The 24,167-nt window shown below is 42.6% G+C and overlaps 1 protein-coding gene across 1 annotated transcript in view; it reads right to left on the bottom strand.

The window, feature by feature from the left end:
- Enpep (glutamyl aminopeptidase) overlaps positions 1 to 24,167 on the bottom strand; it is a 74,575-nt gene that overhangs the window by 33,024 nt on the left and 17,384 nt on the right. Inside the window, exons 4-10 of the mRNA XM_042279907.2 lie at positions 16,744 to 16,864; positions 14,260 to 14,414; positions 13,526 to 13,639; positions 11,640 to 11,774; positions 9,691 to 9,756; positions 5,304 to 5,369; positions 5,031 to 5,182 (exon numbers count right to left, since the gene is read on the bottom strand). Of these exons, the coding sequence (XP_042135841.1) occupies positions 5,031 to 5,182; positions 5,304 to 5,369; positions 9,691 to 9,756; positions 11,640 to 11,774; positions 13,526 to 13,639; positions 14,260 to 14,414; positions 16,744 to 16,864 (809 nt within the window). The remainder of the gene's footprint in view (positions 1 to 5,030; positions 5,183 to 5,303; positions 5,370 to 9,690; positions 9,757 to 11,639; positions 11,775 to 13,525; positions 13,640 to 14,259; positions 14,415 to 16,743; positions 16,865 to 24,167) is intronic.

Here is a 24,167-nt window from a genome sequence, read left to right on the forward strand (position 1 = left end):
GATAGAAAAGTGTATGTCCCGGTTATCTACACTAGCACAGGTCAGGAGAAGCATATACCTCAGGGACCCACACTGGCGTAGGTGCCCAAAAGTGTATTCCCCAGGGACCCACACTGGCGTAGGTGCCCAAAAGTGTAGTCCCCAGGCACTCACACTGGCGTAGGTGCCCAGCTGAAGTGAACTATGAGCTTTCAGAGCTTACTTTACAGCAAGCCTCCCAGTTTCTCTAGACGGTGTTCCCTGTGGGAAAGCTGAATACCTGAGACCTGAAGGTCAGGCTGACAGAGGGTCCCAATAGAGGAAGCACAACAGGCTTTCTGGATTTTTCTCCAGTTCAAGTAAGTACCATCCCGCATCTTAGAAGAAACTAGTTTAAAAATTCTGAGCCTTCTCTGTTCTCTAATGTCCTGCCACAATTATAGCACCTTGGCAATTTGAATTTTTGAAATACCCAAATGTGTTGTTAGTATGGCTTAATTCCCAAAGCCAAGGTTAGACCAAAGGTAGACTCTTCCACCAAATCTATGCTGTATGTATCAGATCGTGTGTCTGCCATGATCTTTCAGTTCTCTAGAAATACGGCTGGAGTGTCCTGTATGATGAAAATATCCTAAAAGGAAGCTGCTCTTTGTAAACCCATTGATGGAATTCCCAACACGTTGTATCTCACTTAGAAATGTTAGCTCAGCACAGACTTTGCCATATCTGCCGCACTCGTCAGCCCAATGTCCCAGTCTGGGCCTTGCCTCTCTATGAGCTGTCACATAAATGGCTGGTGGCACTTTTATTTATTTATTTTTTCTTGCTGGTCTCCTTACTTCCACTTCAGAGGTCCCCTCCCTTTCTAACCTATCTACCATGTTGTTACTGGAGGGAACCTGGGAAGATACAAATACCATCCTGTCAATCCTCTCCTTTAATTTCCTTGAATTTGCACTCTGCTCTCCAAACTCTTGACCATGGTTTGCATACCTCTTCTGGGCTTTCTCCTCACCCCCACCCCCGCCACATCCACTTTTCCAGCCACCCTATGCAGTCTGGTCCTTGTGGCTATTCTGCCTTCATTCCAACAAAGTCCCCATCACTTACTCTCTGGGAGATCTTGAACAAGTTCCATAGTCACTTCCCGCCTCAATTTTCACATCCATTTTCATAAAATACACCTAAAGGATGTCAAATAGCACTAGCCACTTAATGCTCAGTGTTGCTTAGTGTATACACACGATTGCTTTCAAACTTGGAGGTCTTCATGCATGCTACAGTCACTCCCTTTGTGCCTTAAACATTTCTCACCTTAAATATTAAATCCTGGGGAAATCAAGTCTCCTGTGACATCTATACACATCTCATGTCCCTCTCTCACTTAACTGAGGCTCAGTCAATCAGCGCATAAATATGACAGGAGAGAATAATTCCTGTGAAACTTCCCAAATGGATGCTTGGCTCACATTTGAGGAATGCTTTGGAAATTTAACATTGGGAGGGTCTAGTAGCATTAAAGTTGGCCCATCTACTTTGCTGAGACAAAATAGTAACTGCAAACAAGTCAGCTTATGGTTATTAAAACTCTTCAAAGTGTCTTCTTCATACCCTGTCATTCTCCTCCCTCGTGTTGTAGCAATTACTCCTAAATAGTTGACCTTGTGATCATTTACATGTGGCATACAATGATATAAAAATAAAAAGTTACATAAGATATCATCATAATCATCACAAGAGAGACGCAAGGGTCTTTTCAGTGAGGATCAAGTAGTGGAGACTGCGGGGTGCCTGGGAAGTGGGTAGGTGTGAAATTCTCTTCACTCAAACTAAACATTAAAAATATAAAGGAGAGTCATATAAAACTGGGTGTGGGTAGGACTGGAGCAAAGTCCAGGGACCGGTGATGTACTATCACACTCTAGGTTACCCCATATTCATGCTGGGAGGGTTCAGCTGGGCTAGAATGATATCAATAGAATGCTTGTTGCACCCAGTGTCCCGGGCTGGTCCAGGCCTTGGTGTCCTGGTCGCCTAATTGTCTTCCCCTCAGTGAGGGCGTGTGGGCTGGTACCTCAGAAATGTATGCGAAACAACTCTGTGACTGTGCGTGCATGTCTGCAGCACTGAGACAGGTTTTGATGGCTAAGACTCAACTGTGGTAAGTTTCGAGATCACACACTTTCCTGGCTTCACGTTATTAAAGATGTTTGCTAAAAATCAAGCAAATTAAAGAGAATAACATGTTAGCTTGCAATTTCAGTTGAAATTTTTAGAACATCTTACCTCAGCAGCCATGTTTAATATTTGGGGGGAGATTTTGTTTGGTAAAATTGTGGATTTTATTTTTAACAAGATGAAATGTCTTTCTATATACTCTATATGTGGGTTTAATGTTTTTTATATGTATTTCCTTATTTATTCAGGCTGGAGGTGGGCACACAGGTGGAGGTCAGAGGACAACTTGCTGGAGCTGAAAGTCCTCTCTCACCCTGTGGCTTCCAGAGAGGGAGCTCAGGCCGTCAGATTTGGCTGCAAGAGCTCTCGCCAACTAAGACATCACACTGGCCCTATATCTGGGCTTTAATTAGATTTATAAAAATATATAGGAAATAAAAATATAGATGACACAGATTTATACATCTTATTTGGGTGTTCATACTTTGAAATTATTGCTTTTTGCTTTTTCGAACAGGTCTCTCTGTGTAGCTTTGGCTGTCCTGGAACTCACTCTGTAGACCAGGCTGGCCTCGAACTCAGAGATCTGCCTGCCTCTGCCTTCCCAGTGCTGAGGTTAAAGGTGTGTGCCACCACCATCTGGTTTAGGGATGAAATTAAAAAAGTTTTAACTAGTAGTGTTTCAATGAACTAGATTATATTTATAAGTTTCCATGTCATAAACAAGAGAATTTGATTCAGCTTCTAAATGAAATGCTGCTTCGATGGACAGGGACTTTAGCTTGTGCAAGTTGTTCATAAATCCATCATTAATCAAAGATTTGAAGAGCTGGTGACGAAAATCCTAGGCCTTCACATCCCTCCCTCAGGCAAAGGCGTCTGCTTTTAACCCTGCAGTTTAACTTGACTAATTTATTTAGCCAATATGTTCTAAATTGTCCATGAGAGGGCATGGGTTAGCTCCCTTATATTACTTGTCCTTCTATTTCCCTTTCCCAATAAAATTTAATAAAATAAAAATCTTCAGGCTTCTCTATGGGTCCCAAGTGGACCTCTGAGAGAGAGTTTCCCCCACCATTCTCGCCCTGTGGATTTTGGCCTCGGTGCTGTTCTGTGAAATGAGACCAGCTCTCAGAGCACAGTTCATGGTGTTTGCTCATTTCCATGAGATACACCCACGGTGACATGTGCAAACTACAAACAGTATCCCTGACCTTGGGCAGAGAGACCGCTCCTGCCACCCCATCAGTTCCTAGCACTTCCTTACAGACCATGCAGCACTAGCTGGGTTCTTTGGTTGGTTGGTTGTTTTTGGTTTTGTTTGTTTTTTGTTTTTGAGGATCACCTCTTCCTTGGGCAGGAGGCTTTCACATCTGTCTCCTCCTTCATATTTAACATCTCATTGTGTCTGTTGGATACTTTTGTAGACTTTCTCCCAAATTTACTTCAATGAAAATTTTAGTCTTCCTTCTGTGTTCTCAGCTTGCCTTTCTAAGACGCTCTCTCTCCTAGATGATGAGCAAAATAGCTTTTTTAAAATCCCTGAATATATCTCAGATTTTTTTCTTTCCTATGTTTTGTTTTTTGGTTCCTAAATTATGTCCATAAAGTCAGGACTTTCTCATTTGTCTGTCCAATGGGATTTAAGCTTTGACGCTTGGAGATTTTTCATGTGTCTTGGATCCTCCACTGTTTATTCATATTTAAAAAGGACGGTTGAGTTGACATTGTTTTGTGTCTGTATGTATGCTGTGTGCACCTGTTCGTGTGTAGGTGTGTACATGCCGTGGCACTTCCGTGGAGGTGAGAGGATAACCTGGAGTGCCGATCCTTCCTGTCCACCTTATCTGCAACAAGATCTCTTCTCTATTATCCACCTCTGTATATGCAGACTAGATGAGGATTCAGGGATTCTCCTGTGTCCATATTGCATTTTACCAAGGAAGAGTTAGGGTCACAGATGTGTACGTGACCTCACAGGGGTCCTAGGGAGTCTAACTCAGGCCTCCATGCTTACATGGCAAATTCATTACTAGCTGAATCATCTCTCAAGCCCAAGCTGATTATTCGCAGGGTCTGGGATGTCATCTCTACTGCAGGGGAGGGAGGGAGGTTTTGGAAACAAGCATTCCCTGTGAGCAGGTCTTGGGGGAGGCCAGCCCACCCGCCTTGCAAGAGCTCCAACAAGGAAGGCTTCCTGCTGGAGCCTCCATTTCGGAAGTCCTTGGCTGTCCTTCCTCTACTGTAGTCTATTTCAGGGAAAACAAGCCATCTGGATTCCTGCCTCCAGTCGCTGCCAGGCTCCCGAGAGTTCTCTACAGCGAGGACAACAGCGATGAAGGGGGAACAAAGTGGAGGGTGCAGGTCCAGTTGGCACAGTCTGTGCTCGTCACTCGACCTGTTTTCAGCTTCATTTCTCATTTCCACCCCCACCCCCACCCCCCACCGCGCATTCTTCATGTACATCGTGATTCTTCATGTACATCGTGAGTGCAGGGCCTGTCTAGGGGCAGGGAGACCCTTGTCATTATCGGGTAACATCTTACCCTGTTCCTCTTGGGCCACTATTTCTCCCTCAGCCTTTCTCCCGGCATTCCATGCTGCCTACCGCTCCACCCACTCATGTTCCTCACCATCACGGCTTTATCTCTTTACCGCTTCCATTCTTGTATCGATGGTGTCTACATAGAAGAGATACAGATGTGTGCTCAGCCTGTCACTCAGCTGGCTCTGAACTCTCTGTTGCCTAAAGGCTGTGCCTTTATACTGTCACGTATCGATCACACAATGATAGCAGGACCTAAGCATACTACCGGCATTTCTGCTGAGTAATTTCTGCTGTTCTTTTAAGTAATGTCATCATAAAGTCTTACCCAAGTGCTGATGGTGGCTGGGAAGGGTCAGCTCTGGAGTCCAACAGAAAGCGTGCCTGATTTAATTTCTGCCTTTCAGTCACAGTGAGCACAGGATAGCCCATCTGGCTAGTCCAGGTGTTCATAACCTCTTTCACTGGTTGATTACTTGCCTGTTGTTGGGGACAATGGAGAGCCATTAATTTATACATAAGGGGAAATTAAAGATTAGTGATATTAAAATGTAAATCACTTTTAAGTCTGACAAATGTGTAAGGGTATTGCGTTTCTTACCTCTTCCAGTGACTCCCAAAAGTCTGAAGTTTTTGCATTACTGAACTTGAATTTTTGCAAGTATTTCTGTAAAAGACGAGTGCTTTAGATCCCAGCCTTGGCTTTCCTTGTACCTCCACAGCCTCCCCTGGACCACCCTCTCTACTGCTCACCCTGTGTCCCATGGCATGAAATGAGACAGACACAAAAAAACCGTACAAGAAACAGCTGTGGCTTCCTTGTAGCACAACATCACATAGAGACGCCGATATTTCAGTGCTGTGTGGTTTTCATATCATTAACCGTTCTTTCCATTTTTTCAGCCATTTAAAAGGGGGACACAACTTTAAAAATGACAGTGGGCTGAATTTGTGGTACTAAGGAAATGAATATGCAGGTAGTCTTTTGAATAGTGATAAGGGTGGTTATGTGTGAGTGGGAGAAATTATTCACTATGGAGAGCAATAGTCTTTACTCTTCAAATACTTTTAAGACATGAACCTTTTAAATAGAAGGCCTTGTCAGTTCTATCCATAAGACCCCTCTGCTCAAGGAGATATGGGATATGCCCCCAGAGAACACCCCCAGTCTTTTCCCAACCTCATAATTGGCCAATGCTGGGGAGCAGTCTTCCAGAGATCTGACAGGGTTTCTGCTCTCTCCTCCCGTGGCTATCTAGACCTGTGCTACTTAACATGTGGGCATCTTACCTAGAAATCAGACTTTGGCAAGTGCTCCCAGCGCTTACCTTTGTACCTAACATGTAGTATCTAAATTGCTCTAATGTTTCAGGAGGTGTTATATCTAGGTCATATTATCTTCTGGATTCTTCTTTGTTTCAATCACTTAGAGATAAAATAAACTTACACTCCCACAAGGACTCCAGCAGGGTTGAGGCCCCCACGTACATTCTTTTGCTTAATTCACTTCTCAACACTACCACCAGAGGGCAGGCGAAGGAAGGCAGAAGTCTGTTTCTGGTCTTTACTCCAGACTCAGACACTTATTAGCAGCTGTAACTGTAGCTACAGGTTCATGCGGTCTTCTACAGAACAGTGCTCTCTGAAAATCATCCCAGAAGTGTTCATTTGTTCAGTGGGTGTTTTGTTATTGTTTCTTGTTCACTTTTGAGACAGGATTTCCCTGTGTAGTAGAGGCTGACCTTGATCTTGTATCTATATCCTCCTGCCTAAATGTTTTTGGTTTTGTTTGCTTGTTTGTTTTATACTTACAGGATTTTGAGCTGAGAAATAGGCAAGCCATCCTGGAACTGGATAGGACCTTAAATATTATTTAATACAATGCTCCTGTTTTTGAGGTGAAAGAAATGGCCCTGACCAAATGTCTGCGTCTTTGGAGGACGAGAGATGTGTCTGAGACTCCTGGACAAGAGTCTGAGTGTTGGATCAATGTGTGGGTATTCGTCGGCTTGTTATGATTTTTTTCTTCTTCACTGCAGTTTATTGTTTCTCATGAACTGAAGGCTAAAATTGAAATTTGCATAAACACTACTAAAAGGTACCACTTTTATTTTGTCTAGATCAGTGCTTCTAATATTCTGTACTAAGAATTTCTCTTCTTCCCCCATCACAGGCACATCATCTTTCCAGTCTAGATCACATGACAACCTAGGCCTTGGCCCCCTTGTGTGTTGGTGCTGGTGAGCACAAAAGAAAAATGAATGGCGTGTTGTCAGTGTCGTAGGAAGGAAAAGGCCTTGCCAGCTCAGCCACTTTTCTTTTCCAAGGGTGATACTAATTAATTAGAGCAGAACAAGAAAGATGGGTGCATTTCTCCTAACAATATATTGTTACTAATGCCCCACCATGTACTGTAGTTTTAAAATGCATAATTGCAGCCTAAGGGTCTTCCAGTGAATGGCAGCATCACTTTTCCATATGATGTTGTACTTGATGGGATAAGGAGAGAGAGAGAGAGAGAGAGAGAGAGAGAGAGAGAGAGAGAGAGAGAGAGAGAGAGAGAGAGAGAGAGAACTGATCTACTTAGATTCTGCACTGGCCACTTTTTCTAATGGACAACCAGTTGGGCAGAAAGCTAGAATTTGTAAAAGAAAGTTCTCGGACTCCAGTTTCCCAACCCATGGGACTTTAGGACAACAGCCACAGCGTGATGTCAGCAGTTCAAGAGGGATTCTGGTGAGAGGTTCAATGTCCCAGACAATCTGAGAGCTTCCCTCATATCTGAAAATAGCACTTTGGGTTTGGTGTGGTTTTTTTTCCCCCACAAATTCACTCCATAGCACTATAATGGTATGAAACGTGTTGCCTATCATCCACTGATCTGGGTTGAATTTTTAGGGTCATCATGATTAGAGACTGTTATAACTTGGGAAGTATTAGTCTCAGGTGGGACTTTTAAAATTAGTGACAGCACGTCAGGTGAAGAGGAGTGAGCATTTGCTCTCTCGTCCACTTTTCCTCCCACGAGGTGCGCACCCTCAGCCCTCTCTCTCTTCTCTCTATTCCTCTCTGTCTCTCTCTTTCCCATATTTCTCTTCATCCCTCTATTATAATTAACACTCCACGTGGAAAGAAAAGAGAGTGAGCATTTATTGATTAGCTCAGCTGTTTATTTTTAGGAACTTTTTTTGATAGTTCTCTACAAAACTTGATATGAAGGACCATTTAATTTAAAGTACCAAGAATGTGTTATTTTAAGTGGCAATTTAAAATAAAAACTATGCAAATAGAGTTGTAACAGTCTTTGAAAGCAAGTTTTCTTTTTTCTTTCTTTTAAAAAGATTTTTTTTTTGGTTAATTTTGAGGGTCTCATTGTATAGCTCTGGCTAGTCTAGAACTCATTATCTATATCAGGCTGGCATTGAACTCACAGATACACCTGCCTTTGTCTCCCAAAGGCAGACCCCACCATGCCTGGCTTTTTAAAATTTCTAGTTCAACACTATACATTATAGATAGTCACTCAACAAACTGTATGTTATAGATACTCAGTCAACAAACACCTGCCGGATCACCTAATATGTGAAGAATTCTATAGGCGTATCTGAGGCACAGGAGACGAGGCCTCTATGAAGATGGTCACAACAGAGATGTGGTGAGCGCTGAGTCTGAAGCTCAGGGGAAGTTAAACAAACACATAGCCCTCCCCCTGGAACACATATCCTCAAAGGACATTCTATTGATGAGCAAAATATCCTAATGTGCACCCTAAATACTTCCTAAATTCTACTCTTCTCTTATTTTAGTAGGCACATAGACATTTTACTTCTGCCCCGCCCCCAAAGGGACCATTTCCTTTTAGGATATCATAGAGATAGATAAATGCCACCTACAAAGAATAGCAACAGTGAGAGCTATAGGCACAGTGGTGGCCTTGTCCTGTGGTGGCATGGTCCTGAGAAACACACGCCAGAGAACTGATGGTCAGTGTGAAATTTTTCTCTCTTGTGCTATATGGGCTGGAATCACTAGAAACAGCTGTATCAAAGTCCTGGGCTAGCCCAACTGGAGGCTGGAGGGGGAAGGGGAGCAGCTGGGTATGAGTCCATTTCTAGGTTGAAATGCCCAGAAGATGGGGCAGCTATCCGGGCACATTGTAGTGGCTTTAATAAAGACCAGGAGATACCAACCCTGAGATAGTTGGCATAGGGTCTTCTGGAAGAACAAAGATGGAGTGGCGTGCTAACACAGGATGTGTTTAGAACATCACAGAATGAGTTCTTATTTATCTTCCCAAATGGAGCAAGATCTCCTTATTTGCTGACTTTGTGAGAATGATTATTCATATTACCAATTTTCTAAATCAATAATCAGGAAAAGGCCTTATGTTTTCTTTATGGGAAGACTAATTGAGACAGATTTACACATCCATGTCATGCTTTTATGAAGTGAATTATCTTCCCCCCAAATTCATCCTTGATGGCCTCAGGGCATCTGGAGAGCATTCTGGTTGGTATGCGCTATCGATGATGTGACCTCATGGTGAGATTCATGCTCTTACAAAAGATGCAGGAATGCTTGTTCCCCATGCCACACGAGGACACAGGGGGCTGTCTACAGAACAAAAGACCCTCCCCAGCAACTGAAATGGCAGCACCGTGACCCTGGACTTCACCACCTCCCATGTTGTGGGAGAATACATTTCTGTAGGTCTGTTCCATCTGGTCTATGCTGTCTTTCCATGGCAGCCCCACCTGCATATCACACGTGTAAAGAGTATCGAGTATCCCCAAGTATCGCTTGAAGTTCTCCATGACGTTTCTGGTCATTGACCATTACAGAGTTCTAACTTGATGTAAAGTCACCTGTGAAGCTCTGACTTATCTGTCCACGTGCAGGGAAAGCAAGAGAGCAATTAGCCTGAATTAATCGCAACTGTCAGCCATGTATCGGTATCATTTACGTTTGCTACCCCTAAGAAATCGTACCTGACATCCTTCTTGAAATTTAGCCGGTGTGATCCAGTCTTGGAGCATTCTCAGAATAGAAGCTCCCTAGGATGAGAAAAAGAGACCAGTTAAATAACTGAAACCGTGCAAGGAACAGTGATCAGCACCATTGCAACATTCCATGGTCATATTTGAGTGTTTCTTGAAGATCATTCTGATGTACTACACAGTTATAGTATTATGATTTAGGGCAAACAAACAAACAAATCAGCACTTGGCACCCTTCCACAGTGTGCCTCCTAACAGCCAACAGGTAAAGAGAAATGCCTCCAATTGCCTTCGCATCAGTGACTCGAGGCCCAAGTGGTTGTTGCACTTCCCCAAGTCAGCCAGCAGGTGGCGCTTTGTTAATGAAAGAAAAAAAAAATGGTCCCGACAGCACATTCTTAGATGAAGCATGAATTTCAAAGTAAAATTATGGCAAACTATTTATACCTCCACATATGAGACAATAAGTATATTTAACATGAGTAATTAGAGAGTGAAAATAGCTTATTAAATACTTTAGTATGGATAGATATAGAATGTAGCCACAAAACCTTTCTCATCAAAAGTGGTTTGTTTTATTTGGTTTCATAGCTCTCAAGAATTTAACGAATGCCCTGACTTCCATTTTCTTCCATCTGGGTTAATACTAAGGCAAACTACTTCTAAGATTTTTAAAATAGTTCTCAAGTAATGTACATGAGAAATATTACCTTCCCACTTAACTTAATAGTTATTACTACAATTTTCCAAGTATTTTAAATTGCATTTGGACACAGTAAGACTAAGGCTTAGAAACATATTTATTTCTAACAATATCTCAAGCCTCTGGAGTATCCAGGACTTAGAGAATTGAGTCTGAGTCTTCCTGTGTGAGTTACCTGGACAGATAATCAATCATCTAAAAGAAGCCTGAAAAAATGCCATGGAAATATGAGAGGAAAAGCTGAAAATTATGGCACCAACATCAAATAATAACTGTTTTTCACTTAAGTTGATTTTGATAAATATTCATTTAATAATTATAAATAAACACAACTATGTCAGAGTTCATCCAAGATAACAGTAGCTTTTGAGTAAATGAATATAATGGCCAATCCATGAGGAACTAAAATAGAAAGTTATCCAATAAAGATTTAAATTATATTACTCCAAGTATGGAATAGGTGTAGAGGAAATATTGTACGAGGTATTGTAAGAGAGAATATCACAGAAAGCTGGGCTACACACTCTCAGTAATATCTCATAGTTTTAGTGGCTAAAAAAAATGCCTTGTCTACCACATACACAAATATAATTATCTTTAACTCACACTCCACACACACACACACACACACACACACACACTGGATAAAGGTTTTCCCTTCAACTAAGCTGCATTTGAATATTTGTTCTGGACATTAAAGTGTTCTCCTATTAAAAGTGCCCATGTAGATGGATTTCCTCATGGACCACACAGCAGAAAAGTAAGACATACTATCTTTCAGAAAAGTCAAGATAGGGGCTGGTGGGATGGTTTAGTGCGGAAAGGTGCTTGCTGCCAAGCCCAACAACCTGAGTTCAATCCTCCATAGACACACGATAAAAGGAGAGAAGCTGCCCTGGTCCCCACATTTGCATATGTGCCCCACCACCACCACCACCACCACGGAATAAACTTTAAAAATTAAAGAAAAAATTAAATTGGATGTTTAAGATATAACTGCTTAATTTAGGGAATGAAGTTGCTTTAAACAAAACTGGGGGTGGGGCGGGGATTAGTTCTAAAATCCTGTGGCATCGATTGCTTCGCCTGCAAAATATCAACCTTTAATATTCAGCCCTGACTGTGTTCTTCTCTCTTTTCTAGAGCTCACCGCCGAATCTAAGCATTTCTTAAAAACTCTCTGTTGGACGTGTACTAAGTAGGAAGACGGTCCAAAGCAAAGCAGTGCATCTCCTACCTTGCTGTATGATATTCCATCAAACACAGAAGTTATTTCAGCCGGCGTTGACACCGTGACAACCACTGGGTGTGACGACATCAAGGAGTCCTGTTCTTGCACAGGTAACACGTCTTCAAGCAGCATCTGATCGAGCTGAAATGACAGAAAGCAGAGGTAGGCAGCGCGTCCTTCAGACCGCTTTCTATTTTATACCGTCGCATGTCATCAAAATTGCGGGGCCGGAAATGGAAATGACTCCAATTATGTAACGTGGTCTCCAGGTCTTCAAACGAATCCCGTTACAGCAACCGCTCCACACTGATTTCCGGTCTTCTAGCTGTAGCTCCTTTGACTTCTGTAGGACAGATCCCGCAATGTCTATGCATTCTGCTACCGCTGTGCACTTGAAACTGGACCAAGAAAGTCTCCAGACCAGAAATACCTAAAGCACATTCCCTAACCTACTTTGAAAAATAGAAAAGTTGATTTGCAACAATTGTGTCTTTAAACAATTTAATCTACATCAGCAGCTGTGGCTACATGCATAAGGTCAAGCCAACCCAAATCTCAACAAGGATGGGGGAGGGGCTTATGATGCCCCGCCCCCTAGCTGCGGAGTTATTGACAACTGATGACTGCCGTGGAATGGAAGAGTCAGTTGTCTTCAGGAATGTGGCTACGAAAAGCTACCCAAGCTCCAGTAGCTGGTCCTACACCCAAGTGCTGTTTTGTTTAATCTAGTTTTGTTTTGTTTTGCTTTTTAAAGGACATAAAATTGTGAAGGGGAAGTGGGGGCTGGGGGGTAGAGGAGGAGCTGGAGGGGAGAAAATGGGAAGAAAAAAATACTTTTTAAAGATAAAAAAGAAAAACATTTATGGACTTCTGAGCCCCAAGGAAGTTAAACTTCTGTTGGATGGTGTTTTCTTTGATTTTTAAATTTGCCTTTAGTAGACTTTCTATGATACTTAGGAGACATTGAAGTTTAGAGGTCAGAAAAAGAGAAAAATAACTCCAAGTTTAAGCAGCCTTGTTTATTATTTATCAGATTCGCATGGAAGGCTAAGCCCTTTTGAATACACTTTACTGTTCACCTTTACAACAACCCAGTGTGGTGGTTCTTACTGTGTCCACCTCTTTAAAAAGGATACAGACAAGGTAAGTTACTCGATGTCAAAAACAGTTGTTCCAGTAGAGGGCAGTATTCTACCTACTTCACAGCTATCGACCTCTACCCAGAGCTAGGCAGACACACCTACAGTGTGTGCAAACATGCATATATACAGTCACCAAAGAATACTCACATGATCTAAAGACAAGCAAGAACGCCTAACTTTCCTAAAGACAGCTCTGTAGCATTTCTAGAAATTTTCATTCCAGGCCCCTCGAGGGCACACTGTGTGAATGTTCACTATGCACACAGTTTCAGAACTTGGAAGCTTACTTGATACAGAACAACGCTCTCATTTGGATGTTGAAGGGAGACCTGACTCAGAGAAGTCACCTTGTTCACGGATGGCCATGTGTCCTGCTGTGCGTCTGGTATCTGACTGTTCAGCACATCCTTCATCTCTTTACCACATTCCAGTAACCTGCTTGAGTCAAGTAGCTTATAAAATCAGACTACTTCTGAGGGTAACACTATACTTCCCTGAATGCAAGGCCAGCATGTCCTGCCCTTCCTTCCCCCACACCCCTCCCTTCCCAACAGGTGTTTGTCTATGACTCCTAACGCCTCCATGACCGTGTAAAGGCTTCTGGCAAAGAAAAGCTCAGGGGAAGTCACTAGCTCCACTCTGTCCTCTCAACAGATGTCCAAGACCGCCATCGTACTTGACCCTGACCCTAGACCATGGGCAAAGGCTTCAGTCCATTCTCCACTAAGAAAACCGATTTTTATGACTCACCATTTCCCAGTCTTGTTCTGCATGATTTACCCCCAAGAACTCGAAGAAAGAAGCAAATCCTTCATTTAGCCACAAGTCATCCCACCAGTCCATGGTCACAATATTTCCAAACCACTGAAATGATAAGCCAGGAGGAAGTAGTTAGATGTTTATCCTTGTGGTAGAGAGATGCACAGCTGATGTAGAAGTGGCCAGCATTGAACCTAACATATATTTCGCACTTTATCTTGATTCGAGAATGTTAAATTCTCCAGTTTGTTCCCACATTTTAAGGAATATATAATGTTATAGGAAGGTCTTGTGTGCTTATTAAAGACAAAACAGTCTAGAGCAGTGGTTCTCTACCTTCCTGATGCTGCAACCCTTTAATACGGTTCCTCGTTGTGGTGACGCCCAACCTTAAAATTGTTTTCATTGCTATTTCATAATTGTAATTTTGCTACTATTATGAATTCTATTGTAAATATTTGTGTTTTCTGATTGTCTTACGCGACCCCTATGAAAGGGTCGCTTGACATCCCCCAACACACACACAATCAAGGCTCGCAGCCTACAGGTTGGAAAACACTGGAAAGTTTCTGTACGGATAGATGTCAGTTAACACTGAGAGTGGTTGTCATGCAGTGTTTTTTGAGGTGTCTCCTTTCCCTTCTTTATTCACCCACACTTTGTATCACTGCTATGGAAACAGGCCAGTTATAAAAAGCAAGCAGATTTGCCCTCGACTCCTCTACCTGGTGTACAAGTTCATGGGCAATCACAGTGGCCACTCTTTGTTGGTTGGATGAGGCTGATTCCTGGGGGTCATAAAGCAGGTTTGTTTCTCGGTAAGTGATGAGTCCCCAGTTTTCCATGGCACCGGTGCCAAAATCGGGGATAGCGATTTTATCTATGGAAAAAGACAGTCCAGTGAGAAATGAATTCTTTCCATTTGTTCATAGCATTTCTTACCAAATTAAGTTCTTTGGATGACTTTTCTAAGGCTAAAAATAATTTCTCAGAGTGAGAAACAGGAATCATTTGTGCAAACATTTTGGTCCTAATACACTCAACATTCCCACGGAGCAGTTCCTGCGGTCTCCAGACTCAGTGTGTATCTCCACCCCCCTTTTTTGCTTCATGGTTTTTTTCCCCCAAAGCCTGTATAATTTTATGTCTTTTCTTCTCTGCACAGTACTTCACTTTTATTAGCTGTCCTCATGCCTCATTTATCACCTTGGTTATAAAGAGCATCTGTTTTGGGAGGTACACTGTTAGGAAAAAGAGAATGAAGTCTGTAAATGAGGACTAAGAAAGACAGAGCTTGGGAGTTCTCAGAAACAGCTTGCTCACACGTCGAGGTCAGAGACTTAGAAACCCCACTACCTCCAATGCTGTACAATTTGAATGTCCCTTCCCCTTGCCATCCCCTTTGATATATTAAAGAAGTTAGAGGGACGTGGAATTGACTGGTTTCTCTCTAAATTTTCCTTCAGCTCTAAAATGTTGTATGCTACAGGAATTTCTGTGTCTGTTTTCTCTGGATTTTAGACATAACATCCAAAAAGAATACGCAGTGTTGTGCACTTCTATATTAAATCTGCAAATAGAAAAATGTTGATTAGTGGGAAGTACAGCTTCCCTAGCTAATGAGCTATAACCCAAATGTAATTTTTATTACTACTATAATTTAAATGAGGCAGATATGAATAAGTTAAATTTCTTTCTAACATGTGAGAAAGGGGCTATTCTGGTTGAAATAAAATTGCCTAAAGATTTTTAGAAAAGCATGAGAAGTGTATATCTTCAGTAGAAATCAAGTTCACAGCAGTGGTTTCCTTGCCAGGCTGTCACTATGGCATAAGAAGATCACTCAAGATTGAGAAAGTACCACACGCAACATCGTTCACAATGTTGGAAAGTATAATTTGTACAAATCCTTGAGCAAATGAAAGCAAGCTCTTCTCTAGTGAATACGGACATTATAATTAATTAACATCAATTCAATTACCTTTTGATGTAAATAAGGACACCATTTCCAAAGACTCTCTTATACAGCTAATTCAGAAAGTGTGGAAGATGCAAAGAAAAAGGTTTGGCAAGGGAAGAGAAGGGGAGGAGAAAGGAAGAAATTGGTGTGAGTTCTGCATCTTGGGTCTTCCTGGCTACAAGCGAGGCAGAGATGATGAGCTCTGTGGATCTGGGTTCTCCATTCTTTCACATTTTCCCTTCCGACTCTGGTAAAAAGTTACTTGTCTTTCTGTCTCCTCTAATAATTGCTAAGCGATACAAAAGGCCAGTGAAGAGAAAATGAGGTGTGTACACACGCAGAGCCACAGAGCCTTTGCCTTCCAAGGCATTTATTAAGGCAGTAGGACAGGGGCTAGAGGGATGGCTCAGAGGTTAAGAGCACTGACTGCTCTTCCAGAGGACCTGAGCTCAATTCCTGGCAACTACATGGCTCGCAACCACCTATAATGAGATCTGGTGCCCTCTTCTGGCCTGCAGGTGTACATGCAGGCAGAACACTATAATAAAGAAACAAATCTTTTTAAAAAAGGCAGTTCTTGGTTGGTTCTCGTAACACCTTCCTTACAAGCTTCTTCAAGGGTCTTACAGCTTTACTCAAAGCAACCACTCAAGCTTGTTAATAAAGTGCCTCTGCTATTGATGGAGGCAGAGTCATTTGGACTACAGTCCTTCCATTTTTCACAGAAAACATGCTTATCTTCATATTAGAGAAAAGAAAACTCCGGGAGAAGTTTCAGTGTTTCATTTCCAGGGCCAGAGGATCTTGCACAATAAAAGGGCAGATTGGAAGCACATGGGCCTCTTACAACATCACTGACCCTATTATTTTCCAACTTCCTCAGAAGGGCCATGCATGTAAACCACTGAATGAGTACTGATTTTTAAATCAAATGATGTAGGAGGCTGATTGGGGCTCACTGTGAGCAAGCTCTGCAGTTTTGTGTACACCCTTTCATCTCAATTTGCAGATCAAAGACTGTATCTTCATCATATGAGAATAGAGAATGCCTATTATTTTTGGAGGACCTAGAATGGACTTCTGAGCTTGTGGTAAACACCAGACATGTAGCGCAGGCACATACTAAAAAGACTCAGGAATGATGAGTAATTAATGGTAATATAATTAGACACACTAGGTTAACTTAGGTAAAACAAACAAATAAAAACAAAGGCAACTTGAAATGAAGAAAAAAAAAGCATTTTCTCACCCAGTTTAGGAAGAGAATATTCCATACCAAAGTATTTTTCAAAATAATCAAATGCAATTTTAGTTATGTTGGCAGCATACTCCGCTGTTTCCTTTTGCTGTGGCTGGACATAAATAGTGAGCTAGTAAACAAAACACAAATGTTCAGGGAGATGAGTCTTCATTGGATAAAACCGTGCACACAAAGTGAAACATGATATCACTGAATGGGATCGGAGAACCTAGTTTGAATCCCAAGCCTGCTTCCCAGTAGACTCGTCCCCAGCAGCTCTGTGTAGCCTTAGACAAATCACATCACTGCTCCAAGACTTGTGTGAAATGTTATTAAGATATAACTGTGCTCCATTAGTAATTAGAAACAGACTAAGGAACAGGGCCCCAGACATTAAAAGATATGATCACTTTCTTATACTTAAAATTTTCATTGTCTGGGGCTGGAGAGATGGCTCAGCAGTTAAGAGCACTGACTGCTCTTCCAGAGGACCTGGGTTCAATTCTCAGCACCCACATGGCAACTCACAACTGTCTACAACTCCAGTTCCAGGAGATCTGACATCCTCATACAGACATATCTGCAGTCAAAACACTAATGAACATAAAATAAAAGTAAATAAATGATTTAAAACAGACTAAAAACCAAAACAACTTGTATTCTTTGTGGTATCTATGGATCTATGTATCTGTTTACCTTTCCCTGTACCCATTGATTTGTCTTGTGCATGCAGTTCCCTGAGAGGAAACAAATTCAGTTTAGTTTTCGAATCTAAGGTGCTTTCGATTACACATTTCCCCTTGGTGATATTCCACTCTGCTTTTCTAAATGGCCTTAGCCACGTTTCTTTCTATTTTACTCCCAGAGCCTAAAATATGATGACCCAAACTTTTCCCAAGAGGAAGTGAGTAAACCATGTCAGTTCTTTGAGTATTGTTTTATGGCTCTACGACCTAATTTACAAATCAAACTGACTGCTGAATGCAGTTTTTTTTTCCAATTCTAATCATACACGATGTTATAGGAAAAAATATTAAGAATTTTTCTAAGCAGACACAGAGAGTTGTCCCTGGATGGTTTGTGCTCAGGAACCTCCTGGTTGTTTAGTAATTTTCCCTGTATGAAAGAGAGAACAGTGCTTCAAACAACAGTCTGCTACATTCGCAAGAAAGCCAAATGAAACATGCACGCTAACCCCAAGACCTGATCCAAAACCCTCCAGCAAAGACCGATGCCGTCATCATAGTAAGTTCAAGACCATTGACCCAACTAGACCAGATGATTCAAGATTAGACAAACACAGGAGAGAGGGGCGGGGAGGGGGGGGGGGACCTACTCATTTCCTGTTCCCACTGCATTGCTATAGGTGATGCTCACTTGGGCATGCCCCTCCAAGCCTGGTTCTTAGAAAAGAACTCTGGAGGGCTCCAACAACATAAAGAACAGATTCTAAAAGAACGTCCCTTAAATGACCAGTGCTGACTGACTGCTCCTCATCCTAGCTAAGTGATGTCCTCACTTCTTTTGCATAAATAGAAATGAATTCCCACCGCAGTCAGTGACCCCGTTCAACATTCCTTGAGGCTTTTAGTTTTTACTTGTCAGAAGAGAGGAGGTGGTCCATTCTATCCTCTTGGTAAGCAATGCCATGCCTACTCCAAGCAACACCTGAACCTAAGGATCCAGCTGGTAGCCACTAAAACGAACAACGGAAACCGCCCATGAAAAACCAAAGCCAGCGTGGTGGTGTTGCATTGCCTTATTGTCAATGGAAAGGCTCGGGACCTTTCACCTGTCAACAACTTGGTGTGACACGACTCACTCAGATTTTCTGCCACACTCATTCTCCATCAGACATTTCAGGGAGAGCAGTTCCTCTTGACATTGCTCTGCTGTCTACATGTTTGTCTGTGTCTTCCTATTACCCACAGAAGGCAGGCTCTTTTTCCTGACTCCGGGACTTAAGTACTCAGCTACACTACGGTTGAGCTGTGTCCCCAGCTCCCGCGGACTTCTTTCAAGCATGCTTCTGAAGGGGATCAGTTCCTTTCTCTCTTTCTCCACATTTCTCTTGGTGACAGCAACAGAAAAGACCGCTATCAGCGTCCATTCACTTGGAATCAGAGCAGATCCTGTCTCACTTGTTTCTAAGGGAACCCCCCACACCCATCTGCACACAAAAGCATGCACTGTCTGCGCCCAGCCTGACCCAGATTTCCTGTCACCTCGGACCCTTCCAGACAACCACCATAGGCCATATGTTTTTAAACACAGATTCAATCAGTGAGCTAAGGAATCACAGAACAGCATGCTGGTCATTTAACACAATCCTTGTCCTGGTTTCAAAATCTCCATCTATAATCATAAAATTTGAAGAATTCTGAAGACGTTGCAGTTAGCCAAAGCATATCCATGAGTGTATCCTCTCTGCCTCATGTTAGGACCATTTTTTGACATGGAAGACTCCTTTGTATAAAGCATGCGGCATCCTTCCAGCTGCAGACCACCTGTGGCGTGTGGACTGGGACTTAGAAAGACACCATCCCCTCTGCAGTCTCCCTCACTCCTGCTCCGCTGTCTATTTCCAGCTCCCTGATGGTAGCGTCGTCATGTCCCATTCCTGTACCCCTCCCCTCCCTCTGGGCTTCAGCAGAGGTTAACCTTTCTCTGGTTTCTTAGCACTTCTGTCCAGAACAAAGTCCCCCCCAAATCACCATCACTTTTACTGATGATTACCCTCTTTCCAGCTCACAGGCTCGCTTTCCTGAGATGATCGTTCTCAAGTTCATGCCCAGCTGCCTGGAAGTAAGGTGCAGGGAAGACTGATGCATCCATGCCTTTCTTTCCTTGTCTTCAAGACATATCAGCTTTCATTATTCAAGACACTTTTTTAATGGTTAAATATGAATTTAACTGTAATTTCATCTGTAAATGTAAGGATTCAAGAACCTAACTGTTATGTATCTATTTTCTAAAGTAGGGTGTCTTCTTGGGGGAAATTAAATTACTGATACATACCACGACTACAGAGGACCAGCCCTGCCTCAAAACACCGAGTCTACCACACAGTCTGGACTCTCTACACTCCGTTTTAAATTCATTCTTCATTTGAGAGTCGTGACACATCTGCTCTGTCATTATTTTAGTTGCTTTTCTCTTATCATCCTGGACCCTCTTATAAAGCAGGCTTAATTTTTTAATGTTTCATTGATTTTCTTTTATGTGTATGAGTGTTTTGACTGTATGTATGAGGGCTTTGACATGGTCTGTGTACCATGTGTGTGGTGGTATTGTGCTCCCAAAAATATTGTGTACTCTAATAAATTTATCTGGGGTCAGAGAACAGACAGCCACTAGATACAAAGGCTAGAAAATGGTGGCACTCACACCTTTAATCCTAGCATTCCAGAGATAGAAATCCCTCTGGATCTCTGTGAGTTCAAGGCCACATTGGAAATAGCCAAGCAAGGTGACACACGCCTTTAATCCCAGAAAGCCAGCCTTTAATCCCAGGGAGTGGTGGTAGAAAGCATAAAGATATATAAGGTGTGAGGACCAGAAACTAGAAGATTTTGGCTGGTTAAGCATTCAAGGTTTGAAGCAGCAGTTCAGCTGAGAGCCATTGGGATGAGGACACAGAGGCCTCCAGTCTGAGGAAACAGGACCAGCTGAGGAATTGGCAAGGTGAGATAGCTGTGGCTTGTTCTGTCTCTCTGATCTACGAGCATGGACCCCAATAACTGGCCTCGGGTTTGATTTTATTAATAAGAACTTTTAAGATTCCTGCTACACATGTGTATGCCATGTGTACCTGAGGAGGCCAGAAGGGAGTGTCAGGTTCCCCCAGAGAGAGGTGGTGAGGATCAGCCATGTAGGTTCTGAGTCTCGAACATGGGCCCTCCTCAAGGGCAACAAATATAGCCGGGTGGTGGTGGTGCACACCTTTAATCCCAGCACTCGAGAGGCAGAGGCAGGCGGATCTCTGTGAGTTCGAGGACAGCCTGGTCTACAGAGTGAGTTCCAGGACAGCCAGGGCTACACAGAGAAACCCTATGTTGGGGGTGGGGGCGGGGTGCAAGGAGCAACGAGTGCTCTTAACAGCTTTGCACCAGCTCTCCAGCCCCACAAAGTGGGCATTTAGATTTCTTAATGTGAGAGCTTTCTAGCGTCACTAGCAATTTGAGGGATGAGATATATGCCCAGAAGTGTTGATATCTAATTGATCGCTGTCACTCACATCATGTGTCTCTTTGTTAGACATGACTATCACGACTGACCAACTTTTCCTAGAACAATTTAATGAGTCTTTATACCATTTCCCCCTCGGCGCCTGTTTATATCTCCAAACCCCAAACTTTGCACAGTCCTCAATAATGTTTGCTTATGAGGGTCACTGCAGGTGACGTTATCAGGCCTTCTCCTTCAAGGAGCTTGCCATGCTACACGTCAGTTCTGTGAATTTTGAACTACTAATGCTAATAGAATGTCATATTTGATGTAACTGCTGATCATTTTACTGAAGCTCTTACACGGATCATGTTCCCACAATTAAAAATTCCAAAGAGCTCTGAAAATCAAAAGCTTTTTATTTGTCTTAACTAACTAATTTGGTAGTATCATCTGACCTGAACTGGTAACTGAGAGGTGGATTTTCATACCTTTTATTTTTCATATATACATATATATATACACACATATTTATATATGTGTGTGTATATATGGAAAACATATCTATTTTTCTATATATATAGCTATATCTATAGATATAGATAATTATACTGTGTATTTCACACATACACTACACACACACACACACACACACACACACACACACTGTTTAATTATCAAGTTCCATGAAATGCACCAATATTTGAAAAATGCAGTCCCAAAGATGTGGACATTTCTTTAAAATTTGAGAGTTCAAAGGGGATTTAAAAGCAAAAATTTGAATGTTTGCCAGTGAAGTGAAGTGTATGGTGGTTTAAGTGAGAATGGGTTCCATAGGCTCATATGTTTGAATACTTGGTGCTCAGTGGAACTGTTTGGGAAGGATTAGGGGGCGTGGCCTTGTTGGAGGAGGTGTGTCACTGGGGGTGGGCTTTTTCACAACCCTCCTGCCATCCCCACTGCTCTCTCTGCCTCGTGCTTGTGGATGGAGATACGAGGTTTCAGTTGCTACATTAACTCAGCCATCATGGACTCTTACCCTCTGGAACTATAAACCCAATTAAACCCTCTCTTTCATAAGTTGCCTTGGTCATGGGGGGTTATCACAGTAGTAGACAGAAACGAGAGCAGAATTCAGAACAAGTTTGGCTCCCACATCACCACACTGCCTCTTTTCTCTGCCAGTGAAGCTGAAACTTCGCTTTTCCAAGCTGCAGATGGAGAGAGCAGCGATATTTATGAGAGGCTGCATGGAGTGAACAGGATAACACTGCCACAGCGTTTGCTTGACACGTCCAAGTTCTGGGTCTCATCGCCAGAATCAGTCATTAACCTCGGTGACTCTCTTTGTCTGCACTTCCTTCTGCGTGAGTGACAGCACAAGGTGGCACCCACATTGCTTTTAAGACCAGTGGAAAAGGAGAGGACAGCGGGAAATGAACTGTATGCTTTTGAGATACAAAATAATAGGTTCTTGGAGTCCATACAATGAACACAAAAGTCATGCCATTTGATTTGTGAGAGCTTCATTTAGAAAGGCGTTCAGAAATAATTTCAGAAAGCCAGGGACCGAACAGAACACAGTCTTCACTGTGGTAACGGGTGGGACAGAGATGGGAAAGGCATACAGAATGCCCTGTCTCAAAAGACAAGAGGAAAGTTATCCATGTTGGAAGGATCAAGAAGAGTGATGGGGCTAGACTGTGAGTTGAGGAGAGGTCTCATATCAGAACACTGAACTTGGGAAGACTCTCTAAGAGTCTTGGGCCAGCTTACAGACTACCGGATACCATTGCCACCATTACCTGCATCAAAGCCAGACCAGGACCTGGGTTCCACCTGAGGATGCTACAGGTCAACTGTACCAGAGTTCCCATCTTTATTGTCTGTTGAATATTGGTTTTCCCAGGAATGTTAATCTGTAGCTGACCTCTTGATCTAGTATAATTCATATTACTACCTATGTTGTTTATAATTTATAGATGTTAAAAATCTATGGCCACTCTCACTACTGACAGGCAATACCTTTATTTCCCAACTTCATTCATTTCTTGGAGGTTTTCAGAGTCTCATCTGAACTGCTTCAGAAAGACACACCCAGGGAGTGGCCCAAGACAGTGCAGGACACTAAAACTGAGGGCAGAGCCAGAGCTTTCACAAGGATATCATCAGAACATATAGGAAAGCATACTTGGTGATCAATTCTCATTCTCAGCTTCATTATGAAGACAATAAAATATTGAGATTGTTCTCATTAAACACACACACACACACACACACACACACACGCACGCACGCACGCACGCACGCAGGCATGCACGCACATGCACACGCACATACACATACACATGCACATGCACAAAACAGGTCATAAGACAGGAGACAGAAAATGTCCGGGGCTGGAGGAAGCAAGGTGTGACTAAGCTTTGTGCAGGTGGACTGTCTATCAGATACTGAAACAAAACAAGCACGATGCCACCAAAGCTGCTGAAATCCAAAGAAAAGGCTGTGGATTAGTCAACCGTGCTGTATAATACTCATTTCTCAGTCTTAGTGACTGTATGATAAATAGTTATACATGGTATTGATACAGCATAGCAAGTGAAGTCTGTGAATTATTTCAAAACACAATGTTGAAATACACTCAATTATTAAAACAGTATTTTCTAGTGAGACAATTTCTATGAAGGGAAGCACAAAAGTTGAGATCCATGACTAAAACTGAAACCCTAGGGCTGGAGAGATGGCTCAGCAGTTAAGAGCACTGGCTGCTCCTCAGTTTCCATTCCTCGGACTCATGTGGTGGCTCACAGCCATTGGTAACTCAAGTTCCAGGGAGCCCGATGCCCTCTTCTGGCCTCCCTGGATACCAGGCACCCACATGGTACCCAGACAAAACACTCATCCACATAAAATAAAATAACAATGAAAAGAACTTAAATCCTTCCTAAATTTAGACTATGTCTTAAACAAAACAAAACAAACCAAAACCAATAGCACGCCCAGTCTTTAACAAAGGCCTTTCATTTGGGCAAACAATGGACTAACTTGAGAGTGATGGGGGAAAGCAAGGTAAGGAGCGAGGTTTCGTCCCCGGTGGAATTCTGGGCACAGTCATTCTGTAACCGTCCCTCCACACTCTGGGGAGGAAAGCACAGTACGGTCTTGCTGAGCTCCTGGAACTGCCGTGGCTGCCGCGTATATCTAGGTGAGTGAACACTGCCTTCAGCCAGCATTCCCGCCCTAATTTTCTCCTTCGCTGGGCA

This window comes from Peromyscus maniculatus, chromosome 6 (assembly GCF_049852395.1).
Source record: "Peromyscus maniculatus bairdii isolate BWxNUB_F1_BW_parent chromosome 6, HU_Pman_BW_mat_3.1, whole genome shotgun sequence".
NCBI lineage: Eukaryota > Metazoa > Chordata > Mammalia > Rodentia > Cricetidae > Peromyscus > Peromyscus maniculatus.